The sequence below is a fragment of the Chelonoidis abingdonii genome, chromosome 2 (assembly GCF_003597395.2).
Source record: "Chelonoidis abingdonii isolate Lonesome George chromosome 2, CheloAbing_2.0, whole genome shotgun sequence".
Lineage (NCBI taxonomy): Eukaryota > Metazoa > Chordata > Testudines > Testudinidae > Chelonoidis > Chelonoidis abingdonii.
The window spans coordinates 213,310,234-213,324,331 of NC_133770.1; the positions used below are offsets into that span (position 1 = coordinate 213,310,234).

A 14,098-nucleotide genomic window follows, 5' to 3' on the forward strand; every position below is an offset into this window, starting at 1 on the left:
TGAAAATTGTTTGGTGATTTTGGTTGCACAGCATGAAATGTCTTAAAAGGGCCTGATTTTTAGTGGACAGGTGCTCAGCACTCCCTCTAAGAAGTTTCAGGTTTAGCATACAAAATAACAAGTCACTTCTAAAAATGTAGGACTTGGAGTCCTAGTAAGAATGAGTCTTCCTTTAAGGAGTGGGGACCATAAAATGTTTGAAGGGAAGAAGAATAAAGGTTACTGGTATTTTCTATTCCACAATTGTTTTGACATAAACCTTTTCAAAATATTGGCTTAATTAGCTCCTTTTACACATTTTTTTAAATTCTGATAGAGCTTTGACTTTATGATGTACATGGTACATATGTGTTTGGTTCACACATTAATTATGAAGATGTGCATTATTTTCCTGAAAAATCATAACATCGTCTTTTGTGCCAGCTACAGTCTGTCAGTTGAATATTGTGCACTCTGGGTCATTTTAAATTGTAAGTGTTGACACAGTGGGATAGCCTGCCCTTATATAAAATATGCATATGGAGTCATCATGCTGTCATATCTGTCTAGCTGCCATGCATGCAAAATAGGACACAGGTCAGGGATGTATTGAGTACCCTCAACTTTGCTTAAAAACAGTGGGAGCGAAAACAGAGTTGGACCCTAAAATGGTGCTAAGATAGAAGGTAATTTTCTTTGGGAAAACTTGAATGAATGTACACATTAAAATATCATAGTCAGATATGTTATTCTGCAAGGGTATTCTGGCATGTTATGTATTTTTTGCCAACTAGTGTAAGGCACTGCATTTCATTTGGTGTTGTGTGCTGTGACAAAGTTCCTCCTCTGCCTTGGTGAATTCTGCACTTTCTGGCAGATTTGCTCACCTCAGAGGTTCACAGCAGTCCTCAGTTTGGCTCCTTTTGTTAGTGGCACAAACCTGCTGTTCATTCGGCTAATCTCATCACTGGCCAGCATTAGGAAAAGGAGGGGATCAATCCCTGCAGTCTCTGCTGGCCCACCTAATGGGTCGGGGGGCAGGCCAGAGACCTTCCCCTCTGGTGGGACCCACAGTCCAGATCAACTCCTCTTATATCAAATAGGGAGTTGGGAGGATGGGGGGAACCCAGGCCTACCCTCTACTTCGGGTTTCAGCCCAGAGCCCTGTGGATTGCAGCTGTCTTTAGTGTCTCCTTTAACAGTTGCGTGACTACTACAACTCCCTGGGCTACCTCCCTCATGGCCTGCTCCCAACACCTTCTTTATCCTCACCACAGGACCTTCCTCCTGATGTCTGATAACGCTTGTACTCCTCAGTCCTCCAGCAGTACGCCTGTTCACTCTCAGCATCTTGCGCGCCTCTTGCTCCCAGTTCCTCACACGTTCCCCTCACTGACTGAAGTGAGGTCCTTTTTAAACCAAGTGCCCTGATTAGCCTGCCTGTCTTAATTGATTCTAGCAGCTTCTCAATTGGCTCCCGGTGTCCTAATTAGCCTGTCTGCCTTAATTTGTTCTAATAAGTTCCTGATTGTTCTGGAACTACCTCTGTTACCTTACCCAGGGAAAAGAGACCTGCTTGACCTGGGGCTAATATATCTGTCTTCGATCACTCTCCTGTAGCCATCTGGCCCAACCCTGGGACAATACTCTAAATCACTGGTAATAACTCATGTTGTAGATGTCCATCACTGCTGTTACAATTTTGAACCTCCAATTTATGCCAGCAAAGGTAAAGGCCAATTTAACTGGACAGTACATTTTCAGTAGAGATTTCCTTTTTGGACTTAGAGCAATTTTCATTTTAAAGTAGTCATGGAATAAAAATAATGCTGTCTCTGTGTTCATATAATATAAATATCAAGGCAATCTAAAAGTATTGCTGATTGGACTTAAGAAATCCTGGCCCCATTGATGTCACTGAGTTTTTGCCACTGACTTCAGTGGGGCCAGGATTTCACCCATGGACTTTTATGCAGGATAAATGGGCTAGAGGAGTGACTTCAATCCAAGATTAAGTCTGCACTGCTTAGGCAGGGATTGCTGAATTTGGACATTCAGAGGCATCATCTGCTTACTATACACTGTAGGAGTCTACAGCACTAGCACGAAGTATAAGCAGGTGCTGTAAAAAACAGAGTTATGAAGGAAGCCAGCAGAAAACAGCAAACTGAAATTGTAAGCGTGGGATAAAACTATTTGACTCCAATTTAGACGGATTGATTTGTGAGATGATTGAAGCTATCCATGCTCCAAAGAGTGTAGGCTTCCTTGCCAGTAAAAATAGGAAGCTTAAAAGAAATCCTAGAAGTGAGCTCTGGGAGGCACCTGTCTGACAATCTAGTTTATCCCCTGCCAATGTAGGGTTGTTCTTTACAACATAATATCCAGTGCTTTGTCCAGTGTTTTTTAAAGCAATCAATCTCTTTCTACTATTTCCCATAGGAAGTTATTCCACAGTCTAATAGATTTCACTGTTCAGAAATATGGCCTGATACTCAACCTATTCTTTCTTAAAATTCATCCCAGTATAGCATCTTTCATATCTTCCTAGACCATCCTAAGCCATTCACATCTTCCCTTGGTCTCTGTGCCTTTAGAATGCCTGAGAAATAATGAAATCATGGTATACATTATTGTTTCAGATGTGCATTTTTCCTATGGTGATTATTATAATTTTAATACCAATCTCAAGGCTCAATCCTGAGTTTAGAAATGTGGGTGCCCATTGCCATATAAACACAGGCAAATGGCTGCAAAGTTTGTAATTTTGTAAGGCCATGTGGTTTTGTGTGTAACTCAGGCTAGGAGAGCCTGGCTCTTTGTTATTCTCTGGCAGCTGGTTCACAAAATAAGGGTTAAATAGCCTATTATAGCTGCCAGCCAAGGGAGTTAGTCCTTTTCATTCAAGTTGGAGAGGCGCAGCCTCTTAATACTAGAAATCCCAGATTTAATCCCTGCTGTTGGCTCAAGTTGGGTTAATCACATGAGATCGGGACTGAGCCCTCAGTGTCCATAGCTCTGTATTTTCTTGACTCTGAATATGCACGTTGTATATTTTTCTTGGAGAATTGTTACTGCATTAAAAAAAAATTTAACGTGTAAATCACTTGCTGTTCAAAGGGAACTTTTAAAGGAAATTTTAAGTATTGTTCCATCTTTGTAAATGTTATTACAGGATAGATTGCTCTAATGGGATATAATTACAGGAAACTACCTGTTCTTGGCTTGCAGGTGAGTGAGATGGAAGTAAATGGTCAGTTTGAATCAGTCTGTGAGTCAGTGTTCAGCGAACTAGAGTCTCAGGCCGTAGAGGCCCTGGATCTGCCAATGCCAGGCTGCTTCCGCATGAGGAGCCACAGCTATGTGAGAGCAATTGAGAAGGGCTGTTCCCAAGATGATGAATGTGTGTCGCTGAGGTCCTCATCTCCCCCACGCACAGCCACCACAGTGAGGACCATCCAGAGCAGTACTGGTGAGTAACAAAGAGGGAATTCAGAAGGGGGCAAAATAAAAGCACCAGTTGGCACAATATATATTACACTAATGGTAAAATCATTGCTCCAAATCCTTGCCAGGCATGAAATGCACTGGAGATGCTATGTTTCTTCTGCATATATGGACCAGACTGTAGGAAACCTGCATATCCCCACATACCATAGAACTATGCTTTTCCTGGGAGCAGGAGACCCAATAGTGTGAGGAGAGACATGCAGATCCACTGACCCAAAAACACAGGGGTGTAGAGAACAAAGAGGTCACGTCTACTACTCTTCCTGTTCCCAGGAATGCAGCTACAGCTAGGCTGTGCAGGAGCAACACACTCTGGCCCTTTTTGAAATTGCCCTTTATTAGCCCACTACTGGGCAGATTGTTACTGGTACCAGTGAAAATTTGGATTCAATTTGCTCAATGCACAGCAGTATATTGGAGAAAGAATTACACAGGCAATAAAAGATTATATAATGCGTCTCCCTAATAAGCCTCAATTCCCCAAGCATAAACCTTCTGTAATTGTATTGGCCTTATAGAGTATCCTGACTGGCAAACAAAGCAGGTATAGCTACCAGTCCTAGATGGAGACTTCTGTTCTTTGTCTCAAGTACTTGGTCTGCCAAATGTCCCCCAAAGCTGGGTCTTGGTTACCCCGAGGCCCAGTGGTTCAAAAGTTCTCCATAAATCCCTCATAGCAGGGTGTTGGCTACCCTGGGACCCTCTGTGTTACAGCATCACAGAACTCTTCAGATGTTAATTGGGGAACTAAGAACTGTACATATGATATTCTTAATATTTATACCCTCTGCTCTCAAAGGAGTCTCATGTTCTCGAAATATGCCCTGTGGACATTTCATTACTGGTTTTCCCTAATTAATATTTTAAAAGGGGCTGCAAAACAGAGACCAAAGATCAGTTGCTGTTTACCCTCTCATAAATCATTCACTCAAGCTCTTAGTGCGATGCCATCCAAAAGGGTCATTTTGACCCTGGTCAGCCTGTGCCAAGCTCACCGATCGCGTGTTTTTTGCATTTTCTTTACTTGGTGAGCTGGCCTCAAGCTGATATGTTCCAAAGTTCCATGTTGAAAAACGCACACAGATAGAGCCTCTGATCACTCTTGATAAATTTCCATACCAAGTGTCTAATGCTAAGAGAACCCTGCGCCCAGAATCCTCTAGCAAATTCAAACATATCATGCCATACCAAACTCATGTTCATCACATTCACTCATATCAGTCACAATAATTCAACACCATCCCAACAGCCCTCAGCTGGTGTAAATCAATGCACTCAGTGGAACTATGCTGAGTTATACAAGCTGAGGATTAGGCCCTTTGCTTGCAGATAAGTTGGGAGGATCCTCTTGCACAATAAAACCTGCACAAAGTCCTCCTCTTTGTGGTGGTGTGAGCACATTTTTAAAATTGGAGGGGAGGAGAGGTGATAATGAATTACTCCTTCAGCCACTTTGCTTAAACAGGATAGCAAAAAGTGGGGGAGGGGCATGTCCGTCTCACTCTCCTGCCCATCATCCTAATGAGGTTCTGGCTTTGTAACAGAAACCAGAAGATATGACGTTGACAATTTTTTCAAATATTTTAAATTATTTATAGTTGCTTTAAAAAAAAAACAAACTCTTTCTGTTTGACGTGCAAAGATAACCATGATGTCCACTAACCAGTATCACCGGAATTCATACTCAAGGGGAAAAAAACAGATCAGGGAACAAAAGCAAAATCTGTATTTTCAAAGCCCTATTCAAGAAAGCCAGAAATAAGGACTCTCAAGCTGTTTTCTCCAGATGAGTATTGAAAAGAGCCCACTGCTTTTGACTTATTTCTCTGTATCCATTCTACTGCCTCACGCAAGCATCATTTCATTTTACATTCAAGTTGCTAGAAGCCATTTCATATTCCACCTACCATTTTTCCCATGTTCTGTTAATTCTACAGTCTTCCCTAATTTTTTCCCTTTTGTGTGTGTTATCTCACTCTTGCAGTTGCTTGAGTTCCTTGTCTCTGACCCCTTTCCCTCTACAAAGCCACTTTTTCAACTGGTTTTCATCGTCAAAAGAATTTTTGGTCCTTTTATCAAAAATGTGCTGCCTAATTTATACCATTTACAATATGAAGTGCAAGCATTATTGGACGTATGTTGGCAATGCATCATAAACTTCAAAACATCTTTAACAACTGAAGGGTATGCTTGTGTTCATTTTGGATAAAATGTGGTTTGCAGGGTGCTTATGCATAGGGAAGCATGCTGTGGCTCACCAGCCTAGGAACATTCTAGAGAAGGCCAGGGGGAGGGGGTTGAGCTCAGCATGTGGACTGGAGAACTATGAGCATGTGATAAACAGACCCATATAAGGAAAGGTTAACTTTGACTGGTAAGAGGTTCATGTTATGTAAGTTGTTATGTAACTTGTTATGTAAGTGCCATGTGCTATAAAATAGCAAGGGGAGGGGCTCCTTGCTGGAGGGTCTGTGCCTGATTCTTTGTACCAGGGGCTTTCCTTCTGCACATATTGAATAAAGCCTTGTTGAAGTGAATTGAATCGCATTGCATTGAATCATATCGCATCTCATCGAAGTCCCTTGATTCTACCCAGCATCAGACTCACTGGGAACCACAAAATCCCAACACAACTGTGATAGTACAGTTCTCTTCTAAACCAATGGCTAGTAAGAAACAACTTCCAAACTACAGTGTTATGAATGTGAAAGGTCATTTTTCTGTGGAGATGATTCAGCCATGTAGTTTGCACCCAATCGCAGCTGAGGGGTTTACATAAAATGTGTGTTGTCATACAGTAATAATTCATTTCCAATGTGTTGGGAAACATGCAGCTGAAGGCAGAGAGCTTGCAGTACATAGGTGCCATTATTAGCATGTAATGGATGCCTGGGAGTGTGAGATATCTTTTCAATAAATTGATTTTTTTTCTTAAGAATGAGAAAAGTCATGTTAAAATGTTTCCTGTTTTAAAATAATACTAATAGTCAACCCACATAAGAAGAATGTCCATTCTTTTTGTACTCAAACGGAAGTTTTGGTGGTTTAGAAAAAATGTGGGTGGGGTACGGTAAGAATAAGAGAACGAAAGATGTTTGTAGATGATCCCAGAGGACTGAGGAGAGAATGTGGGTTGGAGAATAAGGCCCTAAAACTATAAAGAAACAGATCGTTAGTCATTTGCTACTCCTGTTCCAGGTGCCTCTGTAAAGTCCAGAGACGGAAGCACCTGCAGCCCTTTACTGGACATTGCAGAAGGATTTAAAAGACTGCTGCAGGTTTCCGTTCTTTCTCCTGTATTATAGGAATTACTGGATTATTTTGCCTTTTATTTTGTCTTTCCAGGCTCTTCAGGGTCACATTTGTCCTTTATTACCACTTTAACCATACCTCTTATGGGGTTCACAACCTCAACTGGTAGTTTAATTTCATCCTAGGGCATCCATGTACTTTCTTTTTCCTTGCCTCAGGCTAATTCACAGATAGGCAGTAATGCAATAGTCAGCCTAGGTAGTTCAGTATAGTGCAGAAAAGAGATGATCCTTTTTGACCCATGTAGTTAGCCAGAAATTCAGGGGGGTTGCAGGTTCTTCCAGTTAGGAGGAGAAATTGATGATGAAGTGAGGTAATTTTGATGCAATCTTGTGTACATTCTTTGTAAATAAACAAGTCCTGTTTCTGTGAACACAGGAGGAATCGAACAACAGAAGAGAGGTTTTCTTGCTCACAGATCCAAACCCTTTCAGCCAGCACTCGGCTCAAAAAGTGCTCTTTCTCTAGGCTTTTCTCAGGGCCACATTCCTAGTTCTTATTCAAGCTGTGTCGGGTGTTTTCTTGCTGCTTTCTCTCTAAACTTCTCTGTACCTTTTTCCTCTCTTTCACAGATGCGCAGTCCTTCACAAAATAATAGACACCAAAACCCTTCAGCCCACATATGCCTTGCATGTATCTTTGTTTTGGGTGGTGATGTGGCTGGGGCTGGGGTGGAGACCCCTATTGTTTCAGCTCTCTGGTTCTGTAAAGGAATTTAACCATTTCTTACCACCATCTTGCATGATGGGTAGTAGTAACTTCTACTCCATAACAACAGATAGTAGGTCTGTTAGACAGTTACAGAAGGAGGGGAAAGGAGTCGCGGGTATATCTCCCTGTAGGAGGTGTAACAGATACATTTGCTGCAGACATCAGACACAGTTATAATAAAATCTACATGCACTTAATAGTCCAGGACTAGAAACCTGTTCCACCTACTCCAGAAATACTGGCCTCTATCTAATTCACACTTTCACTGTCAGCAGTAGGTAGCTAACGAGGAAAATAGGAATGAGCAAAACCTCTGGCAAATACATTGTAAAAGTATCATAAAGCAAGCCAACAAAGTATTTGAGAAGTAACTTGCTAAAGAGGTAGAAACTAATGGTATTCTTTAAGTACATCAGAAGCAGGAAACCTGCCTAGTAGGCCGAGGGGCCACTAGATGACATAGCACTCAAGGAAGACAAGGCCATTGCAAAGAAACTGACCAAATTCTTTGCCTCAGTCTTCACTGCAGAGGATGTTAGGGAGATACCCACATCAGAGCTATTTTTTTGATGACAAATCTGAAGTACTGTCTCAAACTGAAGTGTCAGTAGAGGAGGTTTTGGAACATATTGATAAGTTAAACAGTAACGAGTCACCAGGACCAGATGATATTCACTCAAGAGTGCTGAAGGAACTGAAAAATGAAATTTCAGAACTACTAACTTTAGTATGTAACCTATCAGTGAAATCAGCCTCCTTACCAGATGACTAGAAGGTAGCTAATGAAATACGGATTTTAAAAAGTTCTCCAGAGGGAATCCTGGCAATTACAGCATGGTGAGTCTTACCTTAGTGCTGGGGAAATTGATTGAAACTATAGTAAGGAACGTAATTATCAGACATATAGGTAAACATAATTTGTTGGGGGAAGAGTCAACACAACTTTTGTAAAGAGAAATCATGCCTCACCAATTTATTAGAATTCTTTGAGGGAGTCCACAAGCATGTGGATAAGGGTGACCAAGTTGATATAGTGTACACTGATTTTCAGAAAGCCTTTGACAAGGTCCCTGACCAAAGGCTCTTAAGAAAGCTATGTAGCCATGGGATAAGAAGGAAGATCCTCTCCTGGATCAGTAACTGGTTGAAAGGTAGGACGCAAAGAGTAATAATAAATGGTAAGTTTTCACAATGGAGAGAGGTGAACAGCGAGATTTCCCCAAGGATCTGTACTGGAACCTGTGCTGTTCAACTTATCCATAAGTGATCTGAAAAATAGACTTCTAGGATGGAAGCTGGCACAACTGATTGAGAGCCTTAAACTAGGAATTTGGGGGAGGTGGTTGGGAGATGTCCAGATAATCTCCACGCCAAAATTTAACATTGAGAGGGAAGAAAACGAAGTAAGAAAGGATACAGCCATGGGTATGAGAATGGACATAAGGAGGAAGGGTAGTGTAGATAGCAGTCTAATAGGTGATACTAGTGGTAGAATGTGTGTGCCTAATTGGATAAAGAATGTCAGTGAAGCCAAACTGCAAAAATTAAGATGTTTGTACTCTAATGCGAGGAGCCTAGGTAACAAAATGGAGGAACTAGAGCTAGTGGTGCAGGAAGTGAAACCGGATATTATAGGGATAACAGAAACATGATGGAATAGTAGTCATGACTGGAGTACAGGTATTGAAGGGTATGTGCTGTTTAGGAAAGGCAGAAATAAAGGCAAAGATGGTGGAGTAGCATTTATATCAATGATGAGGTAGACTGTAAAGAAATAAGGGACGGAATGGATAAGACAGAATCTGTCTGGGCAAAAATCACATTGGGAAAGAAAGCTACTAGAGCCTCCCCTGAGATAGTGCTTGTGGTGTGCTACAGACCACCAGGATCCGATTTGGATATGGATAGAGACCTCTTTAATGTTTTTAATGAAGTAAACACTAATGGGAATTGTGTGATCATGGGAGACTTTAACTTCCCAGATATAGACTGCAGGACAAGTGCTAGCAATGATAATAGGGCTCAGATTTTCCTGGATGCGATAGCTGATGGATTCCTGCACCAAACAGTTGAAGAACCAACAAGAAGGGATACCATTTTAGATTTGGTTTTGGTGAGCCTGGAGCAGCAAACCGTGGCAACTGGGAGCTGCGATCGGCCGAACATGTGGACGCAGCAGGTACACAACACGGCCTGGCCCGCCGAGGGCTTTCCCTGAACAAGCAGCGAACAAGTTTGGGAACCACTGCCTTAGATATATGTACATAAAACACCTCACCTGTCTTGGCCGGATATCCAAAGGAGGAAATAAAAGTAGCCTGTTTAGCCAAAGAATCTAAATGAGCAAGTACTGAGTAAAAGAATTTTTAAAATTTAAAGTCATTAAGTTCCCTTTCCAAAACAAAAAAGCCTTGTATCCCAGCTGAATCTGTGCGACAACTGATGTACTGTGTAGCCACCAGATTACAAAGGGACCAACAACTTGGGTGGCGGTTTTTTGGGGTTTTTTTTTTTTTTTTTTTGGTTGGTTGGTTGGTTGGGTGGTTGTTTTTGTTTTTTGTTTTAAACAGAAATTTTTGAAATCTCAAAAACCCTCACAAGACAGAAAAACCATTTCCTAACTAGCTCCATTATTGTGCGGCTTTCCTGTTTGCTCTTCCCGCAGTCCCTCACTAACTTAGATCAATACATTCATTCAGAAAATTCTGCTAACCCACCATAGTTATACAGTACCTTTACTTCACTAACTAGGACATTTACAATATTTATACTATTACACACTATTATATGTCAGCAATCGTAGATTAATGCATAGCAGCTTCTCATCTGTCACAATGTTTATGTGATATTCAATATGATTTTATTAAAATATAAATTTAAAAGCATATTTGGGATCCTTACTTTAAAGTAATTTCTAGCTTTGTTAGCCTGGCAGAGTGCTCCTTGTATGCTCTCTTCATAGCTACATGATATAAAACAGGGAATAATAAAGCAAAATCTAAGATGAATGTTTTGTTTGGTTGGTTGGTTGATTGTTAGCTTTCCAGTCAAGCTACAATAATAATGTGGCTTTTGCTTCCTAAATGTCTTCTTCATGATCTGTGCATGTCTCCATCACTATATCAAGTAGTAAGATCATGTTCTTGATTTTTCATTTAAAAAGGCTACTTTTAAAAGCAAGGATAAAATACGGTTTTATGTGGAAAGCCTGTTTCAACTGCAGTTTAACTGTCTTCTAAGAATTCACAAAAATTTTGCCAGACTTCAGTAAGCTAAGTTTTCTATTTCATCATGTAGTATTCCATCCATCCGATCACTAATTTAAGGTATTAGTTTATTTAACTGTCTTTTTAACTTTTAATCTCATTTCCCTTGTTCGCAACTCAGTTTGTTTCTACATCAGCCAGTATATCCATATACCAGATAAATACAATACTGTTTGTGATTCTTTTCGCAATCTCTTATGACTATCATGTAAGATTCTTTTTTCTTTTTACATATGTCACTTGTCCTTTCCCTCTTTAGCTTCTTGAGGTCAGCCTGTTCTTAGCGAGTTCTTTATTTCCTTGGTTAGCCATCCATGCTTAGAAGAGCTTTTTGTCTATAATATCTTTTGCCAAATTATCTTTGGGGAAAAGTGTATTATGCAGCTACATGCTCTATGTGTAAGAATTGTTGAAAGTGTCTTTCATTTTGATGAAGCTACCTATATAGAATATCTGATTGTTAGAGTTGTTATGGGTTTGATAGGATTAAATGAAATAAGAAAGCATGGATTTATTCAGAGAAGGTGGTTTTATCAGAGATGCATACAAGTAAGGGATTGTCACCCCCTACCCCAGAACCCTGGATGCTTAAGTGCTGGACAGCTTTGGCTCAGAGCCTTAACACCAGCAGCCTGCTTTTACAGCCCAGTGATCTCATCCTGGCTTCCACCATCCTGGTTACTTCTAGCAGGGTGACACCAACAGTCCTTCCAGTCCCAAGTCTACCCCAAACGAGCTCCTCTGCAGTGCTCAGCCCTCTTACTGCAGCACGCAGAAAACCTTAGCAAGTTTGCTGCTATATAGACAGTACACAGTACAAGCCTGCCAGTTGGCTGAGAATGTTGCTCTTCAGTTTGAAACACTGAGAGGGTTGTGGAATAAAACAAGATTGTTTTTTACCAAAAAACAGACATTTAAGTGTTACTAGGTAGAAGGAATTTAGAAATTGTTACAAACAAAGTAAAAATGTGCTACTTAATAAACTCGCACCTTTTGTTCAAAGTAGTTTTCTCAGTTGTTCTTGCAGCATGGCTGGGCAGTTCTTAGCCCAGATCCAACACAGAGCTCAAAGTGCTTGCTTTCTTTGTCCCATCCAGTGAAAGATGCTCAAATGGCTTTCTCATTCTGCTTATATCCTCAAAGTTTATCTTTGTTTTCAAAGTCAGGAAGCCCTCCTGGGGGCTCCACTTGCCGTGTCCACCAGGGAACTGATGCCATGTTAATTTTTGCAGTCTACTCCTGTCACCATGGTAGTTAAACGGCCATCTCCCCCAGTGGCGGTTTGATGGCCTTGTTTACTTTTTATATATATGTACTTCTTTTGTTTCTATTTGCTCAATTTACATTGGAGACATATTCAAGCAGGCAGGACCACATTCCTTCATTTAAGGTGGGGTGAGTTAATCTCTACCTGCAAACATATTTTAAGAGCATATTTCCAGCACATATTTAGAATTTTTCATATATCACCCATACACACACCACATAATAATAATGACCAGCATGCTACCAGTTCTCATATGACACCTGACATGACACCTTTTAGATACAGATTATAACAACAGTGAGCTGGGGCGTGCTGAGCTGGTCATGCCAGCTGAGACTCACTGCTAGATACCAGGGAGCCCCTTGCCTTCTGGCACTGGGGTGCTCTTACAGTCACAACATGCTTATGTGAATTTTATATGCATCATTGTGTGATCAGAGGTGCCAAACCCATTTTGTGCAGATTCAGGAATCAAATTTGGGGTGATATAGGCTTTTTCATCAGAACAGCAGTGTGTGAGTTCACATGGACCAAAATTTGCCTAATATGGTTATTTATTACAGCGACACCCTGTTCCCCAGTGAGACTGAGATCCCATTGTGTTGAGTGCTGAGCCAAAGACACTGTGAGAGACAGTCTGTGACCTAACAGTTTGACAGTCTGAGACCTCAGTTCTGCATGTTATTAACTATACTCATGTGAATATTCTCACTGACCTCAACAGCACTAATCACATGATTAAAGTTAAATATATGCATAGTGTTTTGCATGCTCAGGGCCTAAATTGAGACGAAATGCAACAAGCTGATATAAGAAACAAGTAGAGGGAGTGGAGGAGGTGTGATGAGTGTAACAGTGACTGAAAGGTCGTTCCATCGGCTGGCCATGGGCACATGTTGCAGGCTTGATAGTTGGTTATTGGTTATTTTTTTAAGGAGATCAATAAATTGGAAATGTTAATGATGTCAGTTAAATATTGTTTCAAATCAATAACTGAAGGCTGGCTTCAACATATTTTCAACTAACTTCTTTGGTTGCTGGAACTACGAGTGGGACTGGGCATCAGTTCTGATACAAGAAGAGAATTCGATCTCATGGAAACAAATTTTCTCTGCTAATCTGGGCTAAAATCATGGGTGGCGGGTATCGTAGGTAGAGGGAGGCTGTGCCTACCCAAACAGCCTAGTGTGGCCCTGCCCACGCTCCGCCCCCAGATTTGAGCAAATTTGAGATGAGAGTGACCAAACTGTCTTCTGAATGAAGATGTACTGCAGATTTTTATAGTGGCATTAAATTTTCAGTATTATTCTGTTCCCTTTTTAATATAGCCTAACATCTTGTTCACTCTTTTAAATACAGCTGTGCATTTAACAGATGATTTCATCGAGCCATCTACAAGGGCTTCTCGGTCTTGTTCCTGAGTGGCTACAGTTAATTTAGAATCCATCAATGTGTAAGAATAATTCATGTTGTTCCTTCCAATGTGCATTATCAGGTGCTTTTCTGCATTCATTTTCAACTGCCAATGTGTTGCCCAATCACTTAGTTTTAAATCCTTCTGAAGTTTCACATAATCCTTTTTAGACTTCACTAACCTGAATAATGTTGTGTCATCCACAGATGATAATTTTAGCACCTTGAGATACTATTGGACTTTGCAAGCACTCACAAACAGGTTTCTTTGGTTTTTTGAAACAACTGAGTCATTTTATTTTTAATCAAAATCTTTGTAAGGATTTTTAATAAGTGGATTTAATGAGCACAGCTCCTGCAGGATCTCTTTACTACAGAACAACTCCTTTGGAGCCATTACACTTCATCATGTCAATACTTCCCATTTCAAAGTTCCCATTTTGGATATTTATTTACATGAGCCAATACGTATTTTCAAACCTCCTAAATATGTATTTATGCAACAGTTCATAACAGTAATTGGCTTTTTGAAGCGGCTGTGCACTGTTGGCACATACATTATTAAGCAGTTCTCAAAGCAAATACTCTATTGTTTTTTATAATACCATAAAGGAGAAACCCAAAGAAAATGCAGCAACAA

The 14,098-nt window shown here is 40.6% G+C and overlaps 1 protein-coding gene across 1 annotated transcript in view; it reads left to right on the forward strand.

The window, feature by feature from the left end:
• DLGAP1 (DLG associated protein 1) overlaps nt 1-14,098 on the forward strand; it is a 218,325-nt gene that overhangs the window by 71,484 nt on the left and 132,743 nt on the right. Inside the window, exon 4 of the mRNA XM_032790259.1 lies at nt 3,211-3,451. Coding sequence (XP_032646150.1) covers nt 3,211-3,451 — 241 coding nt within the window. The remainder of the gene's footprint in view (nt 1-3,210; nt 3,452-14,098) is intronic.